Here is a 22050-nt window from a genome sequence, read left to right on the forward strand (position 1 = left end):
CCCTATGCAGCTGTGAAGTGTCCATGTTCATCCAAAACTTGTTCATGTTTTATTGAAGGGTAGAGAGCAACTAGAAAAATAACAACAACAAATCAAGAAATATCTCTAGAATCTCTCCTGATTTTATTTTTTTTCTCTTTTTCTCAGGTGACATGGGATTGCAAGGTCCCAAAGGTGAGTCTGGAGTTTCTTGCTGTCTCAGGTTCTATGGCAGCATGCCATAGGGCCTGGTATATGTGTATAGCCTGTATGAATGTTTATTGCTCCAGAAGTTACAGGGAAACTGATGCATCCGGTGGTTCCGATATTCTGTGATTATCGTCACTTTTCCTGGCAAAGGCAATTTTAGAGGTCACAGTAGGAAAGAGATCTATTCTCATTTTGAATCTTGGAACTTCCTTTACCTGGTTGATAATCATTCCTGAAATGAAACTATACCTGGCTTAATCACAAAGTGCTTGAGAGGATCTCATGCAGTGTGAGTAATTCAATCTATTGCATAAATACAAAGGATGCAATGTGGCATTGCTGGGAAGATAGAATCTCTAAACACACCAAGAACATAAACTCCTTTTTACATGGGGGTGAGGATTAGTCAATGTGGAAAAACCTTATTCTAACTGACTATTTCTTTCTCCCTGTAGGGGATCGAGGACTTCCTGGTGTCCCAGGTGAGCAATAGTACAATTCCCCTTTGAGGAAGGACTCTTAGTGACATTACCATTGACAAGAACAAATTTTGAACTGCAAATCTAGCTCAGGGTGGTTTTCTGAAGAGTCAGAACTTAGTGAGTGGATTAAGCCCCTTGATTAATACCTGGGTGCTGAGCTAAGATACCTGGTTATAAGCAAAATCTCAGCCTGATTTCCCTATGGTTGAACACGTCTAATTTGTGGATGTGAAGATCCCAGCCTACCTTTGAAAGAGTTTCACAGCTGTGTGAGTACTTGGCACAGTGTCCTTGTGCTCTTAGATGTATTGTGTTCTTCTAAAGAGATCCCTGTTCAAGTATCCACATTGCAAGTAACATATACTTTAGCCCAGCTGCTGAATCCCTTAGGGTTTCAGGTTCTGTTATACTAATTTGCAGGTTACTCATTCACGGTACACAGATAAAAAAAATGTTCACAATCCTTGTGTTTTTCTTTCCAGGCATTCCTGGTCCAATGGGGCATCAAGGACCAGAAGGACCCAAAGGACAGAAAGGCAGCATGGGTAAGCATCTCCATCAATGCTGAGTCTCTCACAGCAGATTGATAGTTGACATGGGAATTACAGACATCAGGTTGGTGTGATCATTGCCTTCCACCATGGAGGTAGGCATGGATCCTCCTTGCTCAGTGCCTATTGTAAAGACAACTTTTTTAACAAGACTTTTGTTTTCTATAGGTGATCCTGGCATGGAAGGTCCCATAGGGCAAAGAGGTCGAGAAGGGCTACCAGGGCCTCGAGGAGAGCCTGGACCACCTGGATTTGGAGAAAAAGGAGACAGAGGTAGGAACTAGGTTTCCCATTTCTTGATAAAGCAGAGATAGACAAAAGCTGGAATTTAGTCCTGAGTTTTCAGTCACTTCAGGAATAGAATTTGATTTTCATTATTCAAATCTAAATTTCATTTTAGATGTTTCCCAGAATGGACAAATCTGGCCTAAGGGATTTCTGTGTCAAGCTTAAAAAGGGCAAATAAGGCTTTTTTTGTTTTGCTGTATTTAACAGTCAAGTCTGAGTTTGGAAGAACCAAAAGCACTTAGTATCAAGGTCATCATCTTCCCCATTACCTGAGTCACCAAAGCTTGGGAATTTATCTTGCTCAACCTATAGTCCAGTGAGATGGGATTTTTTTCTTGTATGGTGCATGTTTATTTGTGTTTTTTGAACTGACCAGCAGATTACCCAGAAGATTATTCATGACTCTTGCCAGAACAGAGAATAATGAAAGATAGGGGAATGGAAAAATGATACCACAGTTGTATTCTACAGGATCTATTTATGTTCTTACCCTGCAGGTGCTGCAGGTCCTCCAGGACCGCCTGGTCCCCCAGGTTCTGCTGGCCTTAAAGGTAAGTATCAAGATAGACAGAGAGAGCCTAGCAGGTTGACTAGGTGCTCTGTGAGGAGGAAATGAACACTCTAAAATTGTTGCTTCATTTGTGTTGCACTGTCGTAATCAGAAAAGCGAATTGGTAGTCCTCATTTTAAATAAAATTGACTTTTGTAAGTACATATAACCTTTAAAGCCATAAACTCCTGGAGATTTTTAGTGAGAGTGGGGGGTCAGCAGAGAGGTTACCCAAAACATCAATCTCTAAGATGTATTATGTTTCCAGCTCTTTTTTATTCTGTTCTCAGAAATAATAAATTCCATATCCCTAATGGGCTGTTAATAGCATTACAGCTTTACAGTCCATGTAACTGGAATCAAAAGAATTATTTGTACCTGAAGCATAGATCCCAACATCCCAGCAAAGATGGAAAGCTTTAATATCTTTACCTTACTTGAAGGAAAAACATTTCCTCTGTGTTACAAGAATTAAGCTGTATAGATTCAATATCCTGATTTTTCAAGAAGCTGTAATGGCAATTCTAGTGACTGGGGAGAGCCTGATCCGCTAAACACCTACTTGATTGTGGATGCTGTTGGGCAAACCTAAAGAGTTTTGTTCATTTTCTGATTGTGGTGTTACTGAAAGAAAATCCATGTTCCTTATTCGTAGGTCCAATGGGTTCTCCAGGCCCTCAAGGTCCTCCAGGTGAGTGCTGCCTTTATTTGCTATGGCATCCTACAGAGTAGAGAGAAAAGGAGCAATAGCTTTTTCTAGTTTGTCTTCCGTAGTGTTGAGTGGGATGAACTAACTCCCTCATCTCATTTTTCTTCAGGTCCTCCTGGCCTTCAAGGATTTAGAGGAGAAGCAGGCCTCCCAGGTGCTAAAGGTAAACTTCTCTTCCTCTGTGCAGTTACAGTGGTACTAGCTGATGTTCTTCTCCAGCAGTACTCTGAGCAGCAAACTTGACCTGAGCATGGAGCACTGTGATATGAGAGGCAGAGAAAAACATAAGAGGAGGGAAAGGGGAAAAGTATCAGACTTGGTAATTACAAGCAAATATTGAGAAATAAAGAGACAGGTAATAGGAAAGTCCGAATCAGGACTGGGTGAGGTCTGGGTGCAATAATGATGGATGGAGCTGTAATGAAGGAAAGGAATTTGCAGTTTGAGATTCTCTGATATGGAGTTCATGTATTTCCCTTTGGATTTCCTTGGTGCATGAAATTCCTTTCCCTTCTGACTTGTTTCTATTGTTTAATTATCCATATATCTTTCAGGTGAGAAAGGAGCTCCTGGATCCCCAGGACCTAAAGGTACATTGATCAATTGAATATATTTAATGGATCTTTTATTTAGGTTCCTTTAGATATGGATATTGTCCATGGGAGTTCGGTTTGTCTTGTTATTTTGTGCTCTGGTCAGAAAGCAGACTTTTTCTTTGACGGAAACATTTCACAATGAAGCAATCTCTCAGAATTGTTCCTTTTTTGTACTGCAGGTGATCAGGGTGAAAAAGGAGCTCGTGGAATGACAGGTCAGTAGATTGTTTTCCTGAAGTAGCAGTTTGTAAAATACACACGTGCATTATTTTAATTTTAAAAAAAAATTATAGTCCAGAGAATGCTAGTTAGCTTTTTGAAAAATTATAAAGATGTTACTGGTTATAGGAGCTTTATTTTTGTACCCTAGTTCTTACCAAATAGATCCTATCCTTGATAGCAGTCTTATTTTTGGTGGGCAGAAATTCTCCCTCATGTGCCACGCATTCACTTCCCTTGAGCATTTCTAATGCCCAGAGAAAGTAACGAATCATGAAGCTTGAACGTCCCATCAGTGCTGTTCTCCTCAGTTGCAAAGCACCAAATATTGCTGGCAGTTGTAAATTATGCCTTCACCGAGATTTGATTCATTTTTATGTCATCTAATTACAGGCGAACAAGGCTCAAGAGGCATACCTGGTCCTCCAGGAGAACCAGGGGCTAAAGGACCTGCAGGTGGGTAACAGAAAATAGCTGGGTTTTTGGCCACTGTAATTTCTACTAAGCATCTGTTTTTATGAGTCTTGACAAAGGAAGAACGTGGGAGTGGAGTTGTATTGATTGTGATCACCAATCTTCTCTCTAAATAGCTAAAATTAGCCTGTATGCTCAAAAAGTTGTTCTTACACTTTCAAGTGAACTTTTTCAGGATCTTCAGTAACTACAGCTATGTTTTATTCAAATGAAATGAGATTTATTGTGTTTAGGGCTTTACTGCACATAGTAGGAGGACAGGGCAACTGTGGTGCTATTTCACCAGTCCCTAACAATCTGTTTTATTTGAACAGGACAAGCTGGCCGTGATGGACAGCCAGGTGAAAAAGGTAAGAGATTCCTCTGAGGTAGAAGAGCAAGTACTTTCTGATGTGGCTGGTGGCTGATTTGTAAAAGGAGTGGAAGGAGATGGCAGTAGATTTATGTTGTGGGACATGTCTCACTGTCTCAGAAAAACTGTAAATTCAACCTTGTAAGCATGGAACTAAAACATATAATGGAGCTGGCTGTAAATCTGACAGAATTATTATCACTACACAACTCTTTTCTGTTAATCTCCAAGACTGTAATGCTGAAACTGACCACTTTGCTATGAGGATACAATAGATAGAGTGCTGGAGGATGCCTGGTGGCCAAATTTGAATGAATTGGTAGATCATAAATGAGTGAATTATAGGCTGTTAATATGATTATATTCCTAGGTGAACCGGGTCTCATGGGAATGCCAGGAGCCCGAGGCCCTCCAGGACCTTCTGGAGATGCAGGAGTGCCAGGTAAAAGCATACAGAGAACAAAAACAATGTTTTCTTGATCGGGAATACATCTCTGTCAAAAATTTCTGGTCTTATATTGAACTTAATGCTGGCAGAGGATCTCTGTAGTGTAACGCGATGAAAGTAAAATACAGAGGGAATCTAGACCATTCATGATCTCAGGATTACACACTGCAAACAAGAACATCAGCTGCTAGAAGCCAACATTCAGTTTATATAGCAGGTGCTAAGCTGACTTGCACCACTAGCGCGCTGTAATTTTAAGCAAATGTAATCTTCTTGCCTCTTCTTCCTCCTGCCCAAAATTTGTTTAGACATCTTTGATTTATTTGCCTTTTTTTTTTCCTACCTAGGTCTCACAGGACCCCAGGGACCACCAGGTAGGTTTTTCCATGATGTTCCAGTTTATCAATGATGCGCTTTGGTATGGGCTCAAAAAAAACATTGTAATTTTCCCTCTCTACAACTCAGGGCTTCCGAAGTAATATCCCAAGGATGCTGCATCTCCCTTGGTTTTGAGACAGATTTTATGGTTGGTGCATAAGTTTTGAGGAATGCAGAGCCTTGGAGCATTTGAAAATTTGCCTTCACTAAAAACATAGTTTGCAATAAAGAACGTGTTTAGTTTCCTGTGTATCACAGTAAAATCCTTCTAATTGGCAGCAGAAACAGAGGGAAGGAGGGAGTTGTAGTAGAGATGGAAAAAAGGATGTGACGTTCCACAGGCAGAAGCAGTCTGGGAGGCAGGTCACCAGGGAATTTATCCGGGAGCCTAGGAATGGGGAGCAGTATCTGTGAGAACTTACAGGCAAACCTAGGGAGCAGTGAAAGATGGGAAGCCCCTACCTCTGCCCAGGGAAACCCCCAGCTCAGTCCACTCTGAATTCCTTCACCTTGTGAAGTAGGCACAACCTGCTTATAAATGCTGAAGGCCAGGTTCTTCTCCTGAACTCCAGGAGTAGGAAATTCCTTCTATAAATCTATAAGTGAAACTCACTGGAGTATATGGATAAAACCGAACAAACAATATTTGTACTGATTATTTTAAATTGTTCTTCTTCCTCATTTTAGGACTTCCAGGCAACCCTGGCAGACCAGGGGCTAAAGGTGAGTTTTATTTCTTCCATAATACTTGTTTTCTCTCTAAGTGCTTCATTTTAGGGAGGATTACGTGCTCTGTTGACCGGTCCCTGAATCAACAGTGGCATCTAGTGGCTTTAGGAAAGGAAGGTTTGTGGAACAAGCAATAGCCAGAACCTCCTTGACCAAGCATGAAATGCAGGGTATCCACTGAGGCACTCAGCATAGCTTGTTCTCTGGAACAGAAAATCTTAGCAAAATCTGTTCTACCCTAGACGTGTGAGTATGATGTCTGGAGACTGCAGTGGAAGTTGTGCATCTGCTTCTGATGACTCTAGGCCTCTTGTCTATGCTGGCAGCTATGGTGCTTGGAAAGATCAGAGAGAATCTGGATTATCTCTGGATTATATCTATGGATTAAGCAGGCTCTTTTGCTTCCTCCATGACCTTCTAATAATATGATTTCTTAGACAAGAGATCAAGGGCAAAGAGAACAGAAATCACATGTTTAATAAAAGAGATAAGACAATGTAATTGATCTAGTGACAGATCTTTCCCAGAAATGAAGTTCATATTTATCTCTTTCTTTTCTTAGGAGAACCTGGAGCTCCAGGCAAAGTCATAAGTGCTGGTATGTACTTCTGTGAGAGTTCAAACACTTGCACTTTTGGACAATTTTCTGTTTGTTTGGTTTTTTTGTAATCCCTTCTAAATTAATCTTGACTGAGTGCCAGACCCGTACTGGCATCTCTCAGTGTTGGGAGGGTACATCTGCTACAGATGGTCAAATCATTCCTTGAGAACAAATTTGTTACATGTTTGCTGCATGTTTGTGTATTTGTATGTGTACAAGTGTCTGTGTTTGTTTTGTTTTTTTCAGAGGGTTCATCAACTATTGCTCTGCCAGGCCCACCAGGTCCTCCAGGACCAGTTGGCCCCACTGGACCCCCTGGTGTTCCAGGTGAGGAAGCTGCTCCCCTGCAGAGGTTTTTGCAGGCAGCTTGCATTGCTGTGTATCCAGCTTTTAATTCAATATGTAATGTTTATTGTCTCTACCATGCTACCCTAGATTGCTCAAGCAGTCTAGATACTCATGGTACTCACCCTTCCCTGCAGAAAGACCAAGATCTCAGGCAGAGTTAGGGAGGCAGTGGCCCCGTGGGAGAAATGAAGTACAGTCACAAAGGGTGGGACAGAAGGGAGTGCTGAAAGTTGAAAAAATAGGGAATGCTGTTGTTATCTCTTGATCTGATGAGTACTAGCTAGAGAGAGGTCAAATTCAGCAACTCAACTCAAACTTTATTGTTTCTCAGGAAAACAAGCTTACGTCTGATTTCTTTCCTTGCACTGGAATTGAAATCAGTATGTGTCTTCCAGTCCTACCTTTGATCTCAAGACAAGAGAAATCCCACTGGGCCTTGATTTTCATGGCATTTCTGTGCCTCTCCCAGCTGTTTAGCTGGAGCTAATCCTGGGCCTGGTTTCATAGATCAAGACTTCATTTGCAGCAGACAGTGCAAGAGGAGGGTTCAATCTGTTGCATTTCTGTTGTGGTCAGCGCTATTCTGGTAATTTCCCCAGTCCAAGAAGCACCGAGCACATCAGTTGCCAGAGGATGGAAAATAAGCCTCTTTTCCAGAGCTTCAAGTGGGACACTGATGAATTCATACCCCATAGCAATTCTATTAATTGAGCAAACAAATACATTATAGTTTCTGTTCTTATAAGAGATGTGTTGATTCTCTCCTGCTACTATAAAATACAACCAGGAAAATCTAATACAATCTTTTTTTTTTTTTTTTTTTTTTTTTTAACTTTGAAACCAGGTCCTGTTGGGCCAGCTGGTCTCCCTGGACAACAAGGTACCATTCTCTATCAGCCCTGATTCTGCTCCTTATGGAAATGGAATTCATCAGTTTTCTTTTGTTTCTGGTCTCTAAGCCCATGGCACAATCTCATTCCCTTTTGTTTGTGGATTTCTTCCTTTCAGTTCATTTTACTGAGTTATTGGGCTTAATTATCTTTTAAAGAATTTCCATTCTTCCTTATTTTTTTTTTTCTTTTCTAGGGGAGGGGAGGGGGATAGTAAGAACCAGTGTGATGTGAAAGCTGAAAATATAAGTTTTTCTTCTTGTTATCTTTTCTGGAGGCTGGCATTTCTATTGCGCTTCTCAACTGTAGTTACCTTCCTGTAGTAGGGGATATAGCTTGGCTGGATGCTTCCTGCTATTTTGAAAAGCACAAGAACAAACTAGAGCCATATTGGTAATAATGTCATTGAAACCACTGCCAATTAGATAGACATCTGTTTCGAAAGGCCTGAGCAGAGCTGACTCCTAAGAACTCTTCTTAGCTATTTTTCTATGATCCTGTTAGAGCAAATTGTACAGGCATTTCCATGTTTGAGTCCAGTGTCCTACACAGCCAGGGGCTGAGTTCAGGCTTCCAGTTCACCTGAACAAAGTTTGAACCCATTGTCATGGAGAGGAGGAATGGTTACAAAGTGTCAGCCTCTCTCTGTTAACTAATTTGCTTTCTCCTCTTTTTCTGTAAAAAGGTCCACGAGGTGAGAAGGGATCCGCAGGTGAAGTTGTGATAGAAACTATCAAGACAGAAGTCTCATCACTGGCATCTCAGAGTAAGTGGGCCTGGCTTTCTACTCCTTTTCTTGGACAGCTGCTGGAGGCCTTGAGGCCTGCTCACAGCCAGCAGGAGGCGTCTCTGCCTCATTCCCCTCAGCAGGCCATAGGGAAAGTGTGGGTACATGTGTTTGGTGGTGGGACACCAAACACATGCCACCTCTTCTGCCCAGCTTCTCATCTTTGCATCCCAAAGTACTTTCAAACCTAGCCGTGTGGCACCAGGCCCATGACACAAATAGAAGAGCAGTGGGGCCTCAGTTTAGCCTTTTAGTCACCGTGTTTGCATAGGGCAGTTCCCTATGTTGGATGAACACAGAGCCATCTGTAGGTGGAGGACCAGTTTAAAAGAGCATGTTAATCTGAACAACAGGGAAGGAAGGAAATTAGAATTTATCAGCAAGTTAGAGAGTGAATTCACAGGAGAACAAATGCTATTTCAAGATGGAAATAAGTAGAGCAGAACAGAATGGTTTAGCAGTGTCTTGAAGAAAGTGCCAGCTTGCTCTGTGCAATACTAGATATGTGATGCACTTAAAATCAGTATTCCTTGGGTCTAAGACCTGTGTAAGTGTGCAGAAGAGGCCGGGCAGAGGAGGGCATAAAACCATAAATGGTACTTGCCAAATCGCCATTTTGTGCACCAGAATGAGGTCATATAGATCTCAGGCTGTGCTTCCAGTACTACCCCATCCCTCATTGCAGGAGTTTTGGATTTCTGCATCACTGAGCTTTAAGTTTGTGTCTCCACTTAAAGGTGAAGATGCATTTCCAGCACAGTGCAGATACTTGTTAAGTGATGACTGAGTAATACTCTCCAATCCTTTCCTCTCCTTGAAAGTTCTTTCTTTCTCTACCCTTCTTTGCTCCTTCCCCCCGTACCTGTTGCTATCTAGAGAGATTACCTCCCATTTTTTCAATATGCTTCCAGACTGCTCAGCTCTGTATTTTGCTTCCTGTCCTAACCCCCATGTTGGCAACCAAAAATCCCTCCTTTCCCCATTCTGTCTCCACATTGGCTTAGGTCACTCAGGTCCTACCTGACTCCACTGTTGACTGTAAGAACTTCTATCAGCAACATAACAACTGTCTCCATAACAGCAGTAGCTTCATAGCAACAATTTTTCCTTTTTTTGTGTTTCACTCATGCAGTGCTGGCAGATCTACAAGGGCGAGCAGGACCACCAGGTCCCCCTGGACCACCAGGTATGTAATATAGCAGAGTTCAGTATGTAAGCAGGGACACACGGACACCTCAGCACACTTCTGGGCTGTGCGTTTGGCTCTATGAATACTCTATAACAGTCATGTTTCTTTCGTTGTCAGGTGAATCTGTGCAGGGACTCCCTGGGCCTCGTGGTCCCCCAGGTAAGAGCTTGTTTCTCTGAAACAACCCTGGAAAGTGGGAGGTTTTTTCAGTGCCTCTGTCCTGTGCTTTGCAGAATATCACATAACAATCTTGGACATGTTGGAAATTGTTAGGACTGACTATACTGAAAGTGGAATTCCACATGGTGATGGGTTCCTACTAATGCAGCTTCATAGCAGTAAGATGCTGCCCACGGGATGAGGTTTGCTTTGGACAAGGTTTGCTAGACAGACTAGTAAGTCATTAAGGGAAGATGCTCAACATTGTCATATCCCCATAGAGCACAACTAAATAATTCTGTATTAATTATTGTACGGCCTTAACTTCCAGCTGGGGGCAAATGTAGCAGCTCCGATCATGAGGAACATATCCCCACTCCACTTCCTATAGCAAAATGGCAACCTACCTTACACAGCCAGAAGAGAATACTGCAGGAGGGCATGAGATAGGGGCATAACCCCATTCCTTGCTCTCTGCTCAGTAGCAAAGGGGAACAGATCAGGCTATGAACTTTCCCCCTCAGTGCAGCAGAGGCCATCTGGGATAGGCACACTGCACCACAAAGAAGCAACTCTCTCTGTCCTACATTTGTTGGTGGCAAATGATAATGAAAAAAAACTAAGAGGGAGGGATAGTTATGCATGGAAAAAACAATGATACTGTCCTATACCTGGAAATATTTGAGTTGTGTCTATGGCTGGAGATGGAGCAGCTCTGACGTATTTATTTGCATTACTGAGGCTCATTTTTCCTGAGGTCTATTTGTGTTTCTCTTGCATGGGATTGCCAGGACCTCCAGGCCCACCAGGGAGATCAGGATCTTCAGTGTCCACCTCAGGTAGGCTCTTTGCACTCATTCCCTCCCTTGTGCCCTGAGAATGTCGTTTGTTTTGGTTCCAGCCTGTCCTTGGTTATGAACAGATGGAGTCAAAGGAAACTTGTGTCATGTCCTGTTGGAAGTAATGAAGAAATGTTTTCCTTTTAATTACAGAAACGTTCGTCTCAGGCCCACCTGGTCCACCAGGTCCACCAGGCCCAAAGGGAGACCAAGGTGAGTCCCACTGCCTCACCAAGATACTGGGTGGATGACAGCACCACAGACTGAAAAGAAAGAAGGAAGGGCTTGAAGGCAGAAACTCTCTTACCTTTCTGTGGCTATAAGAATGATCATGAATTAGGACTGGACTCCTCTCTCCTTCCATAAAAAAAGTCGTTTTCAAAGAAATTTATTTGTCTGTAGTGCTAGTGTCAAGGCAGTTGCTCTATTCAGATCCCAACGTTGTGACTCCATAAGATGCAGGAGCATTCACAACTTCAGATTTGCCATTAAAGCGGAACAATCTTTTTGCTAAATACAGCATGGACTTGGTAAGTCAGTGTAAGGAGGTGGCCCTGTTAAGCATAGCTCAGCTCTCACCTGGCAGGAAGAAACGGGATCTACTCCCTTTACACACTTCTGCCCTGTGAATTGAAGGCCATGAGAGTATTCTGCAGTGTGGGCTGAGATACTGTTACAAATCAGAGCGAAAAAAAAAAAATGCAAACAATGCTTCTCTGCTTCCCTGTTCACAGGTGAACCAGGTCCACGAGGATTCACAGGTAAGAGGGCTTCCAGGGGTTGTCACTGAGGTGCCAATGTAGTTTGTGTATGTGACGTCTCTTCCATTTCCGTGTCCCATGCAGGTGAACCAGGTGAACCTGGCCTTCCAGGATTCTCTTCCCATGGTCAGTCCGTACCCTTTTTCCTCGTTTGAATACATTGTCCGTAAGATGAAGCCAGGGGCAAAATCTTGCCCTACTGATTCTAACTCAGTTTTGGTAGAGCCAGAATTTTGTCCACAGTCTTTATTCCTTTGAATTTCTAACTCTCCTTTGGCTCTTGACAGGTGGTACAGTTACCATGCAGGGACCTCCAGGCCCGCCAGGCCCACCAGGACCTAAAGGTGAAGTTAAAATCTACCTTCTTTCTATGTTAGTGGCCTCACACAGCCATGTCTGGTTAGAACTGAAGGATGGAGCAACCTGGTCCTTTGGGAATCCCACCCTTGCCTATTCAGGCACAGCAGAAGCATGGCAAATCAGTTCCTCCAAGTATGAGGCCCTGGGCAGCTGCTGTGGCCTCTTCCTTCTGCTTTTCCCCAACAAGCTGTTAATCCAAGATAGTCATTGCAAGGACTAGGTGGTTGCCTGTCGGGCAACATGTAGCTTAGTTGTTTTACAAATGAGGTATGCAGGATCCAGTGACACTCATAATAACGATCTGTCTCCCTCACTCTGGTTTCCAGGTGATGCAGGTGTCCCAGGCGCTCCTGGCATCCCAGGAACATCTCGAGGTAAGAGGCTATCATTGCTCTGATAGTGTCAGGAAATGCTGACATTCCTGGTGGAGATTTACAAAAAATTCCTTTGGATTTTATGGAAATGTGGATGCCGATTTAATGCTGATTGGGTTTGTGTGCAAAACCTTAAAGAGCATGAGGTGTCTCTACACTGTGGTGACAGGAGTCATGCAGGGCCCACTTATACCTTGCAGTGGAGACCAATTAGGAGGTCTGTAAGCTGGTTTTGCCCAGACTGACTGAGATTAGGAACAGTGAGGCTATCCTAATGAGTTTGGGTGCTTTTTGGATCTCTATCCATAATTCTGCATAGCACTGCAATTAGTGCACAAACTGAGTTGATCTATCTGTCTGAAGCCAGAGAGGTTTTGGGGTTCAGCCCTGCAAAGTTGGGTAGGCTGAATGATAAGATGCCAAATGAACTGCAAATGTTAGACTGCTTAATAGTCCATGTTTAGACTGTGTTTGGAGATAGAAGGGGAGAAAGCCACTCTATAGTTCATTCCCAAAGCTCTTCCCAGACCTATGGGAAAGGCTCACTGCAAGCACCTGTTAGCATTTCTTGGTCTAATGCAACCATGCCAAAAACCTTCCTTACCATATTTTCTGTAGGTGGATCCAGACAAATTCAAGGACCCCCAGGTCCTCCCGGGCCGCCTGGTCCTCCTGGCCCAGGTGGAAGTTCATCCCAAGAGATTCAGCAGTATGTCACTGATTACCTGAAAAGTGAGTATAACCAGGTTTTGCACAGGTCAGCTGATGCATGCCTGTCTTCCTTTTGTTCCCTGAGCCCCTTGTCACTCTCCTGTTAGAAGCAGCAGCCCTACTACTCTGGCTTTATTTTTGTTGAATGCTAATGGAGTGCTGTTGCCCACTGTGGCTTCTACAGAACTGTTCTGCTTTGTGCTTCGGGGAGAAGAGTTCAGTAACTGTGTATCTGGCCGTCATCTTCACCTAGTGATGTGAGCATATCTTGGGCTTCCTTCCTAGGTGACAATGTAAGGCATTATTTGACTGGTGCCCAAGGCCCACCAGGCCCTCCAGGCCCACCTGGAATCATCACCACTGCAGATGGGAAGAACTTCGATTTTGCAGAGCTGGCTACCCGTGTTATGAGCTATATGACAAGTAAGCATCATGTTCCTGTGCTGGTAAGCTCTGTGAGTATCAGGTCATACTCTCTGCTAAGCTTGTACAAGGAGACAGAACATGAGGACAGACAGCAGTTGCAGCTTTAAGTTTCAGCTCCTCAGGCCCATCTTTTGCATGTCTTGGCCCAGGACTTCACACAGCTGAAGTGACCTCTGAGCCTTGTCTTATTTTAATGGTTAGATTAACTAATAGTTGCTGTTTAAGTAGTCTCACATTAAACATTAGCTTTTAGAACCTTTAATGCCCCATCACCCAAGCACAAGTGGCTGTATTTGGTGTTACATGTGGTCTCAGATTTCTAGGGCTGTCTTATCTTCTTGGAGCCCTCCTAAAGTAAAGTAGGTGAAATTCACAGAGCTTTTGGAAGCAGCTTAGAATCTTGGAGCAGAGACCACACTGCTGTGGAAATGACCAGGCTATGTGAAACTGCAGCTTATTCATGCTGTCCTGCATGGGAAGCCCATTCTACTGGCTAAACTGGATTAATTCGGCTTTTCTTTGTCCCTCCTTGACCCCTCTTCACCTTCTGTCTTCTCTTGATCTTACCTAACATAAAACCTTCTCATTCCTCCAGGCTCTTCAGATCATTATCAGTCATTTGCCAGTTCAGTATCAACTACGTCTGTTTTGTACCAAGAACTTTTGGAAATGCTACAGAGTAAGTGACCCTGAAGAGAAATGTGGAGATGGGGATAAAGCATCCCAGCAGCCTGCCCTTCCCTTCTCGTCTCCTGCCTCCCATTGGGATTACCAGCAGCTGCTTTGGAGGGCAAAGGCCTGCCATAGGTGCTGCTCAGTGAACTGCAGTGTCTCCTTCCAAGCCCTTTGGAGACAAATTTGTATGTCTTACACTGTTGAGTTTGCATGCTTTCCAGAAGCTATACTTGCTCACTTGATTTTCTTTTCATGCCCACTGCTGTAACTGCAGTTTCCTACTCTGCTTGGCTCTCTAGGTGGTATCTGTCAACATCTCTCATCTAAAGGAATTCCCGGTGTTTTTCCCCAGTCTCCCACTAAAGCCTGGGGTTTTACTTTCCAACTCCCCCAGTCTCTTAAGGTTCCCCATCTCTTCTTGCCCACCCCAAAGCCTTACTATGTCTTTGTTTTTAAGGTGGGCAGCATACCCAGCCCTATATTCTTTTCTACGCACTTTGCAGTTATGGGCTTATACCATATGGAGAGCAAATGACGCACAGAAAGGGAGGGGCAGGGTGAAAGGAGCTTTGCATGTATAGGTTCTGGTGGTCTCTATGGTGTGTGGAGTCTCAGCTCGCAAGTTGGGAATTCCTCACACCTGACTTTTTTTAAGCAGCTGGATAGTCTTAAAATATCTCTTTTATTTGCAGGAGAAGAAATTCGTCAGTACCTAGTTGGACCTCGGGGCCCACCAGGACCTCCTGGACCAGGAGTAGATGGAATGTCTCTGTCACTGGATTATGATGAATTGACCAGACGGTTTATCAGCTACTTGACAAGTAACTGGTTTTATTTGTGTGCCTTTCTCTCTATTCCTTTGGAAGCTGACCAAAAAGCTTGCGCAGTCAGTGAAAGATCTTCTAGTGTTGACTGAGTGAATCCCTAAATACAGAGACCTCCTCACAGAGATTGTGATAGACTTGTAGGAGAACAAAGATGTCCTGTATCTAAGATATTATGCACAGACACTAGAAGTGAGTTTTGCTTTGCTAAAAGCTGATCTTAGGGATATCACCTCACTTTAGCCATCTTAGAAGTCCCATCAATGCCTTCTTAACTCTGAGAAGTTAACTTCAAACTGAAACAAATTTCACCTCTGTGCTTCATTTTCTTGACTGTAAAGGAGTGAATATGGCATTTAAGAACCATTAGGCAGAAGGGAGTCTGGAGCATCCTCTACAAGAGTGCTAAAATGTCAAATCCTGATAGCTGCAACTGCCTGCTTGAAGGAACAGCCTGGTCCATGCTCAGTCTCTCTGAACCACCCTTGGAGACCAGATTCTATCAATGAGCAATCTCCAAAGATGATGGGCATTTGCTTTTTGACTCTGAAAGAAGGAAAATGCTGTTTAACAGCAGCACCCCAACAGCTTAATCAGAACAACTGCATTTTATCAGCAAGGACATTTTGTTAAATCACAAAGATGCAAAATTTTGCAACAGAGCCACTTGCAGATAGGCAGGCACTGGGAAAGCAGCACATATGTCTGCTAGTGGGCTCCACTGATGAGCTGCATGTCCTGGCAGGCTTTCTGGTGGGGGTTCATGAAACATGCTGAGCTCTTGCAAAGAATAGAGGAAGAAGCCTGATGCCTGCCTGTCTGCGTGTACCTTTGTATTTGGATTAAGGGGCAAGCTTTAACTCCCATCAAGAAAATGGCTTGAGCCCTGCTTCTTAGCACAGACAGCTGCCACCCTGCAGAAGGCCCTCCTGCACTGCCTGCAAGCAAGCCCTCAGCTTGTCTGTCCACACTACAATGCAGCCTGTTGTGGTAACGTGCTACTGTTGGGTATGTTTGATTTTGCAGGTTCTGGTATGAGCATTGGGCTCCCTGGACCACCTGGGCCTCCGGGATCACCGGGCATATCTTACAGTGAACTGACAGCATACCTGAGAAGTAAGCCAACTTCTTGATCCCTGACATAGGTTCCTAGACACCCACAGAATCTTTTTACAGGTTTATTCACGCTAACAACATTCAGTAAGTGAAGGCACTGCAACAGAGGTCCCTGCCACCATCCCTTATCTGCAAATGACTCATTTCTAAGTGCAGAACTTCCTCTTTTGGCTATCACCACAGATAACCCTCTCTAAGTCTCCAGTGATCCCCTCTGCCTTAGCAGCAGGATCTGTAGAAACAGTGAGTGGCTGCAGACAGATCCTGAGATCTTGTGGAGAGTGGCAGCATATAAGAGCTTCTTATGTGGCTTTTTAAAAGTATATTTGAAAGTATGGACTTCAGCACTCCTTAGGATCTTCTGACTTCCTCGTATGACATCTCCGTTCAAGGAAGTGAGGTGTACTAGGAAGGCTGTGCTGGGAACTGGAGAGAAGAAAGTATCTCATGCTTAGTTTTAGTTGGCATTATGTGTATTGTCAGGGGAAGTTCATCAGGATTGTTGTGGTTTGGGTAACATCTTCTCTTCCCTTGTGTCTTGCAGACTCTGAATTCAGTGGTCTTGTTGGACCCCCTGGGCCTGCAGGGCCCCCAGGACCCCCAGGGATCCCTGGATCATCTGGCACTTCTCTGGAGGACATCTCTGCTTACCTACAAAGTAAAGCACCTGCTTTTCTCACAGCTGGCAGGGAGATTTTGATTGGAGGTGCTGGAGGGACTGGGCCTGAGATTTAGCTTACTAGGGCCTGTGACTGCCCACTGGGAACAAGGTCACTTAAAAAAAATCTCATCAACATCAGCTGGAAAAGGCTGGAAGCTGGGGTCAGAGCCTTTAAACTTTCAAGATTCCTAGCCACGTGTCCTGGTTTTATCAGTATTCCATATTGTGACATCATGACGTTTTCCTTCTCCCCAGAAGGGGGATGGTAGGGTGAAAGGGGCCTTCTCCCTCCCCCCCCCCCCCCCAACTTTCCTGTTGTGCTTGAAACCATGACACCATGCAATTTCCTTGTTCTCTCACTGTCAAAATCATTCTTCTTCCTCAAGGTGTTGGATATTCTTCTATCTCTGGCATCCAGGGCCCACCTGGCCCTCCTGGCCCTCCGGGACCACCAGGCTTCTCAGGAACTGGCCTCCTGTCCTACGCTGACATCACCCACAGTGACGAGTTCAGAAGCGAGCTGATCCAGTACCTGAAGAGTAAGGGGACATTGTCCATCCCTTCTGCACATGTCCCAAGCCATACTCTGCCTTGTGTAGGCTGCTGGCTCTGCCACAGCTGAGGCAGCCTTCCCTGAAGAAGTGTTGGAGCAACACTTCATCTCTACAGGCTTATTGCTTATCCCAGTACTTAACTTGCAGGCTGTAGAGACCACAGTTCACCCTGTAGGCAGGTCTCAGTCCAACTGCAAGACCAAAGTCCATGTTGTGAGCCTAAAGGAACAAGCACTGTGCAGTTAAAAATTACCTGTACTGAACACTGAGTCATTAGTGAGGTCATGTGCAGACCTTTGCTATTGGAAAAGTGTTCTCTTTGGTGAACATCTTCCTGCAGAGCAAAGGATGATGTGAAATTCGGAGGGCAACAGTGAGCCTGTTGTAAAGCAGCATTGGTCTGAGCCCTCACGTTGGCAAGTCATCCACAGAAGCCTCACAACAACAAGGGAATGCCCTATTTTTGGGATTCTGGTCATAGAATGCTGTTCAGCAGAGGTGCTGTGCTTGGCCTGAGAGGAGTGCACCCCTCTGCATTCATTGTGCAGGTTTCCAAGGTGAGGAAACCCAAAACTGTGGGAGAGATGGTGACAGAGGAGGATGTCAGGCTTCAATTTTTCCATCTGTAGAGATCCAGGTTGACAGACATGCCTGCTGCCTGAAGCATGGCAGCAGATGAGGGTTACTGCGGTAATTGGCAGGACAGTTTCACACTCCCGTCTTCATTCAGATGGTGGCACATGACCTCTGCAGAGCCTGAGGGCTCAGGTACCCCATTGTCCCTGATGTCCTCTCAGTGCCTCTTGTATTTTGCAGGTGATGAAGTTCGAAGCTACATCTCAGGGCCACCTGGGCCCCCTGGGCCCCGGGGACCACCAGGACCCAAAGGAGATAGTGGTTTGGTGGCTGGGTCTATGTCTTCACTATACCATGATTCGCTGGCTTCTGAGCGGTTGCACGGAGGATCCCTTGGTGCTGAGGGATCCCATGGAGGATCTCTGGGCACAGGCAGCTCTTATGGCAGCTCCATGAGCAGCAGCATGTCATCATACAGTGCCTCCATGGGCAGCGATGGCTCTTACGGTGCCTCCATGGGCAGCGATGGGTCATTTGATGGGCTGCTGACAGCTGAGGAGTCACACAGGAGATCAGCAGGTACAGGCAGATCTTACAGCAACTCCTTTACTGGATCCCTGGATTACAATGAACTGGCTCGACATGTGTCAGAGAACCTACAAAGTGAGTGTGACACTTCTTTTTTTCCTGAGCCTTCCTGTTCTGGCACACAGCTCCCAACTCCCTATAAATGCTCTTACCTGTTCACTTCCCTTACCCTTCCTGCTGCCTGTAGTTATCCCTTACACCCTCCTGCTCTGCCATCCAGAACCAGCTCCTTTCAAATGATCTCTTCATTTCTTCAGGTCGAGGTATCCTCCAGGACTTGATGTCTTACACTGGACAGGGACCTCCAGGTCCCCCCGGACCTCCTGGACCTCCCGGAATAAGCAGAATCTTTGCAGCCTATGGAAATGTCACTGAGGATCTCATGGACTTCTTCAGAAGTAAGTGACAAGTTGACCTGATGTTTCTGGCTCATGCATATGAGGTCTCTCCAGCCTCTTGTGGAGCCAGTGATCCTTCTGCTTTTGCATGCTGCAGAAATACAGCCAAGATGCAAAGTTGGAGGCAGATCCCTCTTCCTCCCTTGCTGAAGATGTGCAGTCTCATCATTAAAAAGGACATTGAGTTTCCCCACTACATGTAGAAAATTCACTCCAAACCCTAAAGGCCAGTGAGCTTGCAGCCTCAGTGGCCCATTTTAAGCTGGTTGGACTGGCACATGTACAGCAAAAAAAGAGAGCTGCTCACTGCTCTCAAAGTCCCCTCTAAGCAGGGGCCAGCTTCAGCACAGGTGACAGCTGGGACACTTGGGCTGGGTGGCGGAGCAGTCCTGGTGGAAGGAGATCCCAGCCTGCCCCGAGTCTATTGGGAATGAAAACGTTTTTGAAAAAACTGCTCCTGCTCGATCTAATCCCATTTAACCTAGAGAAATGTCCTTCCACTGTGACTCTGCTTGTCTAAGTGAACACACAGCCCTTTGCAAGTGGTTTATCCTACTCACTCATGCTGTTTTCCTCTCCAGCACATGGTACTGTCCGGGGACCACCTGGTGAGAAAGGAGAGCGGGGTTATCCCGGCCCCAAAGGTAAGGCTTGCCATCCCTTCCCTTTCAAGCCCTGTAATGCCAGCAACTTCTTGCTGCCTGGGAAGCGGCACTGTAACCAAAGGGATGGTTGGAACCAGGCTGCTGTTAAGGACACAGCCTCCATGTTTTGAAGATGGTACCTTTATGGTCTCAGCTCAAACAGCAACCTAATGTGGTCTTCCTTACCCTGACCTATCCCTGTCATGCTCGTGGACAAACTTGGTTTTCTCATTCCTTCAGGTGACCCTGGGCCGATGGGCCCACCAGGACGCCATGGGCAAAGGGGACCAAAAGGAGAGAAAGGCGAGAAAGGTACAGACATGGGCTATCACAGAACTGTAGGGGTTGGAAGGGACCGCTAGAGATCATTGAGCCCAACCCCCAATCCCTGGGGGAGGGCTGGGTTTCCTGTCAGGGCTTGGAGTGTTCCCCAGACACCAGCCCATCCCTGGGAAATGCTGGAAAACTGACACAGCATGGGTTGGTTTTCTTGGTTGTTTTATGGTTTGGTGTTTTTTTGTCTTGTTTATTTTTCTACATTAATTCTTCAAATAGAAGAATTTTTGACCTCCTCCCTGTTCTCCCCAGGTGAACAAGGGTATGGTGGCAGAAGAAAAAGAAGAAGTGTTGGGGTTTAAGGGAAGAACCAAGTCAGATCTGCACCGGGCAGCATCTCTAGCAGCCCAAAGAATTCGTGTGGAGCTTTGCTGCCTTACTGCTAAAATGTCCTTGCCAGTCAGCTAAGTACTTAGCCTTGATAGTTCAGTGTTGCTGCTGAGATCTGAATGGCTCTTTTACATGTGTCCAGTGTGGCTCTAGCGTGGATGTTTCCTCCTGTTGCAAATGTGTGGCTTAGCACCCCTGAGCCTACCCAGGTTTGTGTTTTCTGCGCTGACAAGGGCTTCCCACCCCCCTCAGTCCAGTCTTGTATTATTCCCAGCTACATAAAAACTTGTTTAAACAACTAGCCAAGTATCCAGCCAAAAAAAAAAAAAAATCCTCCCTGTACCAAAGAAGTGGGTAGGAGTCAGACCAAAAGCCCTGCAGGAAGTGCCGGGACTGAGCATCCTGAGCGGCTTGCTGTGCCAGCTGCAGGGGGGGGCTGGTGCATCAGGTGCTGGTGGCACTGAGCGGGGTCCTGGCTGGGGCTGGGAGTGCTTTCAGATCCCTGGGGTCAGCACCTGCTGTCACCCCACTTGTGGGAAAGTTGAAAAGTGGTTCCCTCCCAGCAGTTCAGTTTTTCGGTGCTCTGGCACTCCACGTGCATTAACCTCGCCCCCAAGCGCGCTTCCCTTGACAAAGTCCTGTAACAGAGCAGGCTGTGGCAGCACACAGGGCACAGCACACACTAATACTCTGCAGGGAAAGTGGGCCTCTTGTGCTGTGCAGCACGGCACGGTGTGACATGCACGGGGACAGAACTGAAGCACTTTTCTGAAACGTAATTTGTTGACTTTTAAAAAAAACGTTTTTGCATTCTATTTTTGAAATATTAGGAAAAACTTGTTAATGTAAACATCCCAATTAAAGTGTGTTTTATACTCCAAGTTTGCCTATCAGTACTTCACAGCATAGTCTGTCCCAGTCACGGTGGCTGTGGGCAGGCACGCTGTGGGGTTTGAGTGGCCAGTGGCAGCAGTTTTACTTCATTCTCCTCACCGCTATGTGACCAAGCAGCCAGCGAGTTGTTTCTTGGGATCTCTGCTTTCCAGTCTTCAGGAGAGTTTGGAACAAGGTTCTGTACAAACCAGGTCAGTTTTCAGAGTATAGAGCAGCTTGCAGTGTCGGCCCCTTAAACCTGTGTCCTTCTGGGTGAGTCGTACTCTTCACCTGGCTCTGCTGAGACATTTCCTTTCAACTCTGTCTTAAAAAAAACAACCATGAAAAAACCCCACTTACAGTTCTATTTAAGTGCAGCAGCTATGCTCCCATGTCTCAAGCAGTGCTGGAGCTACTCAGCCTGCTGTGATGTGCGAGCAGGGTGTCGGGCAGAATGAGCAGCCTTCTAGGTTTGTGTTCAATCTCTACTCACACACTGGGCTGTTCCAGCCAGGGCCCACGCAATCACACAAGGTTCAAGTATTTTTTATCCTCACTTTATAAAAATTACAAGTTGTCTTGCTCACTCACAGATCGCTTAGATTCATATGAGTTTTCTGTATAGAAAACAGAGACCCTCTCAGCAAACTGATTTTTATTGTATTTACAGCGGAATTATTACAGTATTCTACAGAAAGCCATGAAATCAAATTACTTTTAAAAACAAGAACAACAAAAAAAACCAACAACCAAAACTGTTGTATGGCTGCTACTGCAAGTTCATTTCCATGAGCTGTACATACAGAGATCCTTTGCCAATTATTCATCCATCTCATGATTTTTGGTTGCTTCCTGTAAGGCAAAATGACTTGGTTTGTTAACACAAAACATTCAACAAACTTCTGGGACAACGAGAGCTTGGAGATGCCCTGGATTTTGAGGTTTTATCTCACAGCAGCACTCTGCTTGGCTTCCTTACAGAGACTGGGGGTATGACAGTTCAGCAGCTCTCTCCTGGTTTCTGTTCTTTCCACCATTCTCCGTGTGGCTGATAATCTGTAGGAA

At 45.0% G+C, this 22050-nt stretch overlaps 1 protein-coding gene and 1 long non-coding RNA gene across 2 annotated transcripts in view; one reads left to right on the forward strand and one right to left on the reverse strand.

Annotated features, from left to right (window-relative positions):
• The window catches only part of COL17A1 (collagen type XVII alpha 1 chain), a 40431-nt gene extending 19438 nt beyond the window's left edge, over positions 1–20993 (forward strand). The window contains exons 20-57 of the mRNA XM_021397446.1: positions 148–174; positions 645–671; positions 1154–1216; positions 1391–1495; positions 2008–2061; positions 2716–2751; positions 2879–2932; positions 3324–3359; positions 3545–3580; positions 3978–4040; positions 4373–4408; positions 4781–4852; positions 5206–5232; positions 5924–5959; positions 6528–6563; positions 6813–6893; positions 7759–7794; positions 8490–8570; positions 9724–9777; positions 9898–9939; positions 10731–10778; positions 10932–10991; positions 11513–11539; positions 11624–11665; positions 11827–11883; positions 12226–12273; positions 12892–13005; positions 13270–13407; positions 14006–14089; positions 14778–14906; positions 15936–16025; positions 16570–16683; positions 17073–17225; positions 18057–18479; positions 18662–18802; positions 19384–19446; positions 19687–19758; positions 20035–20993. Of these exons, the coding sequence (XP_021253121.1) occupies positions 148–174; positions 645–671; positions 1154–1216; positions 1391–1495; positions 2008–2061; positions 2716–2751; positions 2879–2932; positions 3324–3359; positions 3545–3580; positions 3978–4040; positions 4373–4408; positions 4781–4852; positions 5206–5232; positions 5924–5959; positions 6528–6563; positions 6813–6893; positions 7759–7794; positions 8490–8570; positions 9724–9777; positions 9898–9939; positions 10731–10778; positions 10932–10991; positions 11513–11539; positions 11624–11665; positions 11827–11883; positions 12226–12273; positions 12892–13005; positions 13270–13407; positions 14006–14089; positions 14778–14906; positions 15936–16025; positions 16570–16683; positions 17073–17225; positions 18057–18479; positions 18662–18802; positions 19384–19446; positions 19687–19758; positions 20035–20084 (2855 nt within the window). The 3' untranslated portion in view covers positions 20085–20993. The remainder of the gene's footprint in view (positions 1–147; positions 175–644; positions 672–1153; positions 1217–1390; positions 1496–2007; positions 2062–2715; positions 2752–2878; positions 2933–3323; positions 3360–3544; positions 3581–3977; positions 4041–4372; positions 4409–4780; positions 4853–5205; positions 5233–5923; positions 5960–6527; positions 6564–6812; positions 6894–7758; positions 7795–8489; positions 8571–9723; positions 9778–9897; positions 9940–10730; positions 10779–10931; positions 10992–11512; positions 11540–11623; positions 11666–11826; positions 11884–12225; positions 12274–12891; positions 13006–13269; positions 13408–14005; positions 14090–14777; positions 14907–15935; positions 16026–16569; positions 16684–17072; positions 17226–18056; positions 18480–18661; positions 18803–19383; positions 19447–19686; positions 19759–20034) is intronic.
• On the reverse strand, positions 2942–9717 carry LOC110399187. Its single transcript, XR_002438952.1, has 3 exons — positions 9612–9717; positions 7037–7137; positions 2942–3027 (listed from the first exon to the last, which is right to left on the reverse strand). It is a non-coding gene; the product is annotated as an uncharacterized LOC110399187 (long non-coding RNA).

This window comes from Numida meleagris, chromosome 5 (genome assembly GCF_002078875.1).
Source record: "Numida meleagris isolate 19003 breed g44 Domestic line chromosome 5, NumMel1.0, whole genome shotgun sequence".
In the NCBI taxonomy this organism is placed as follows: Eukaryota; Metazoa; Chordata; class Aves; order Galliformes; family Numididae; genus Numida; species Numida meleagris.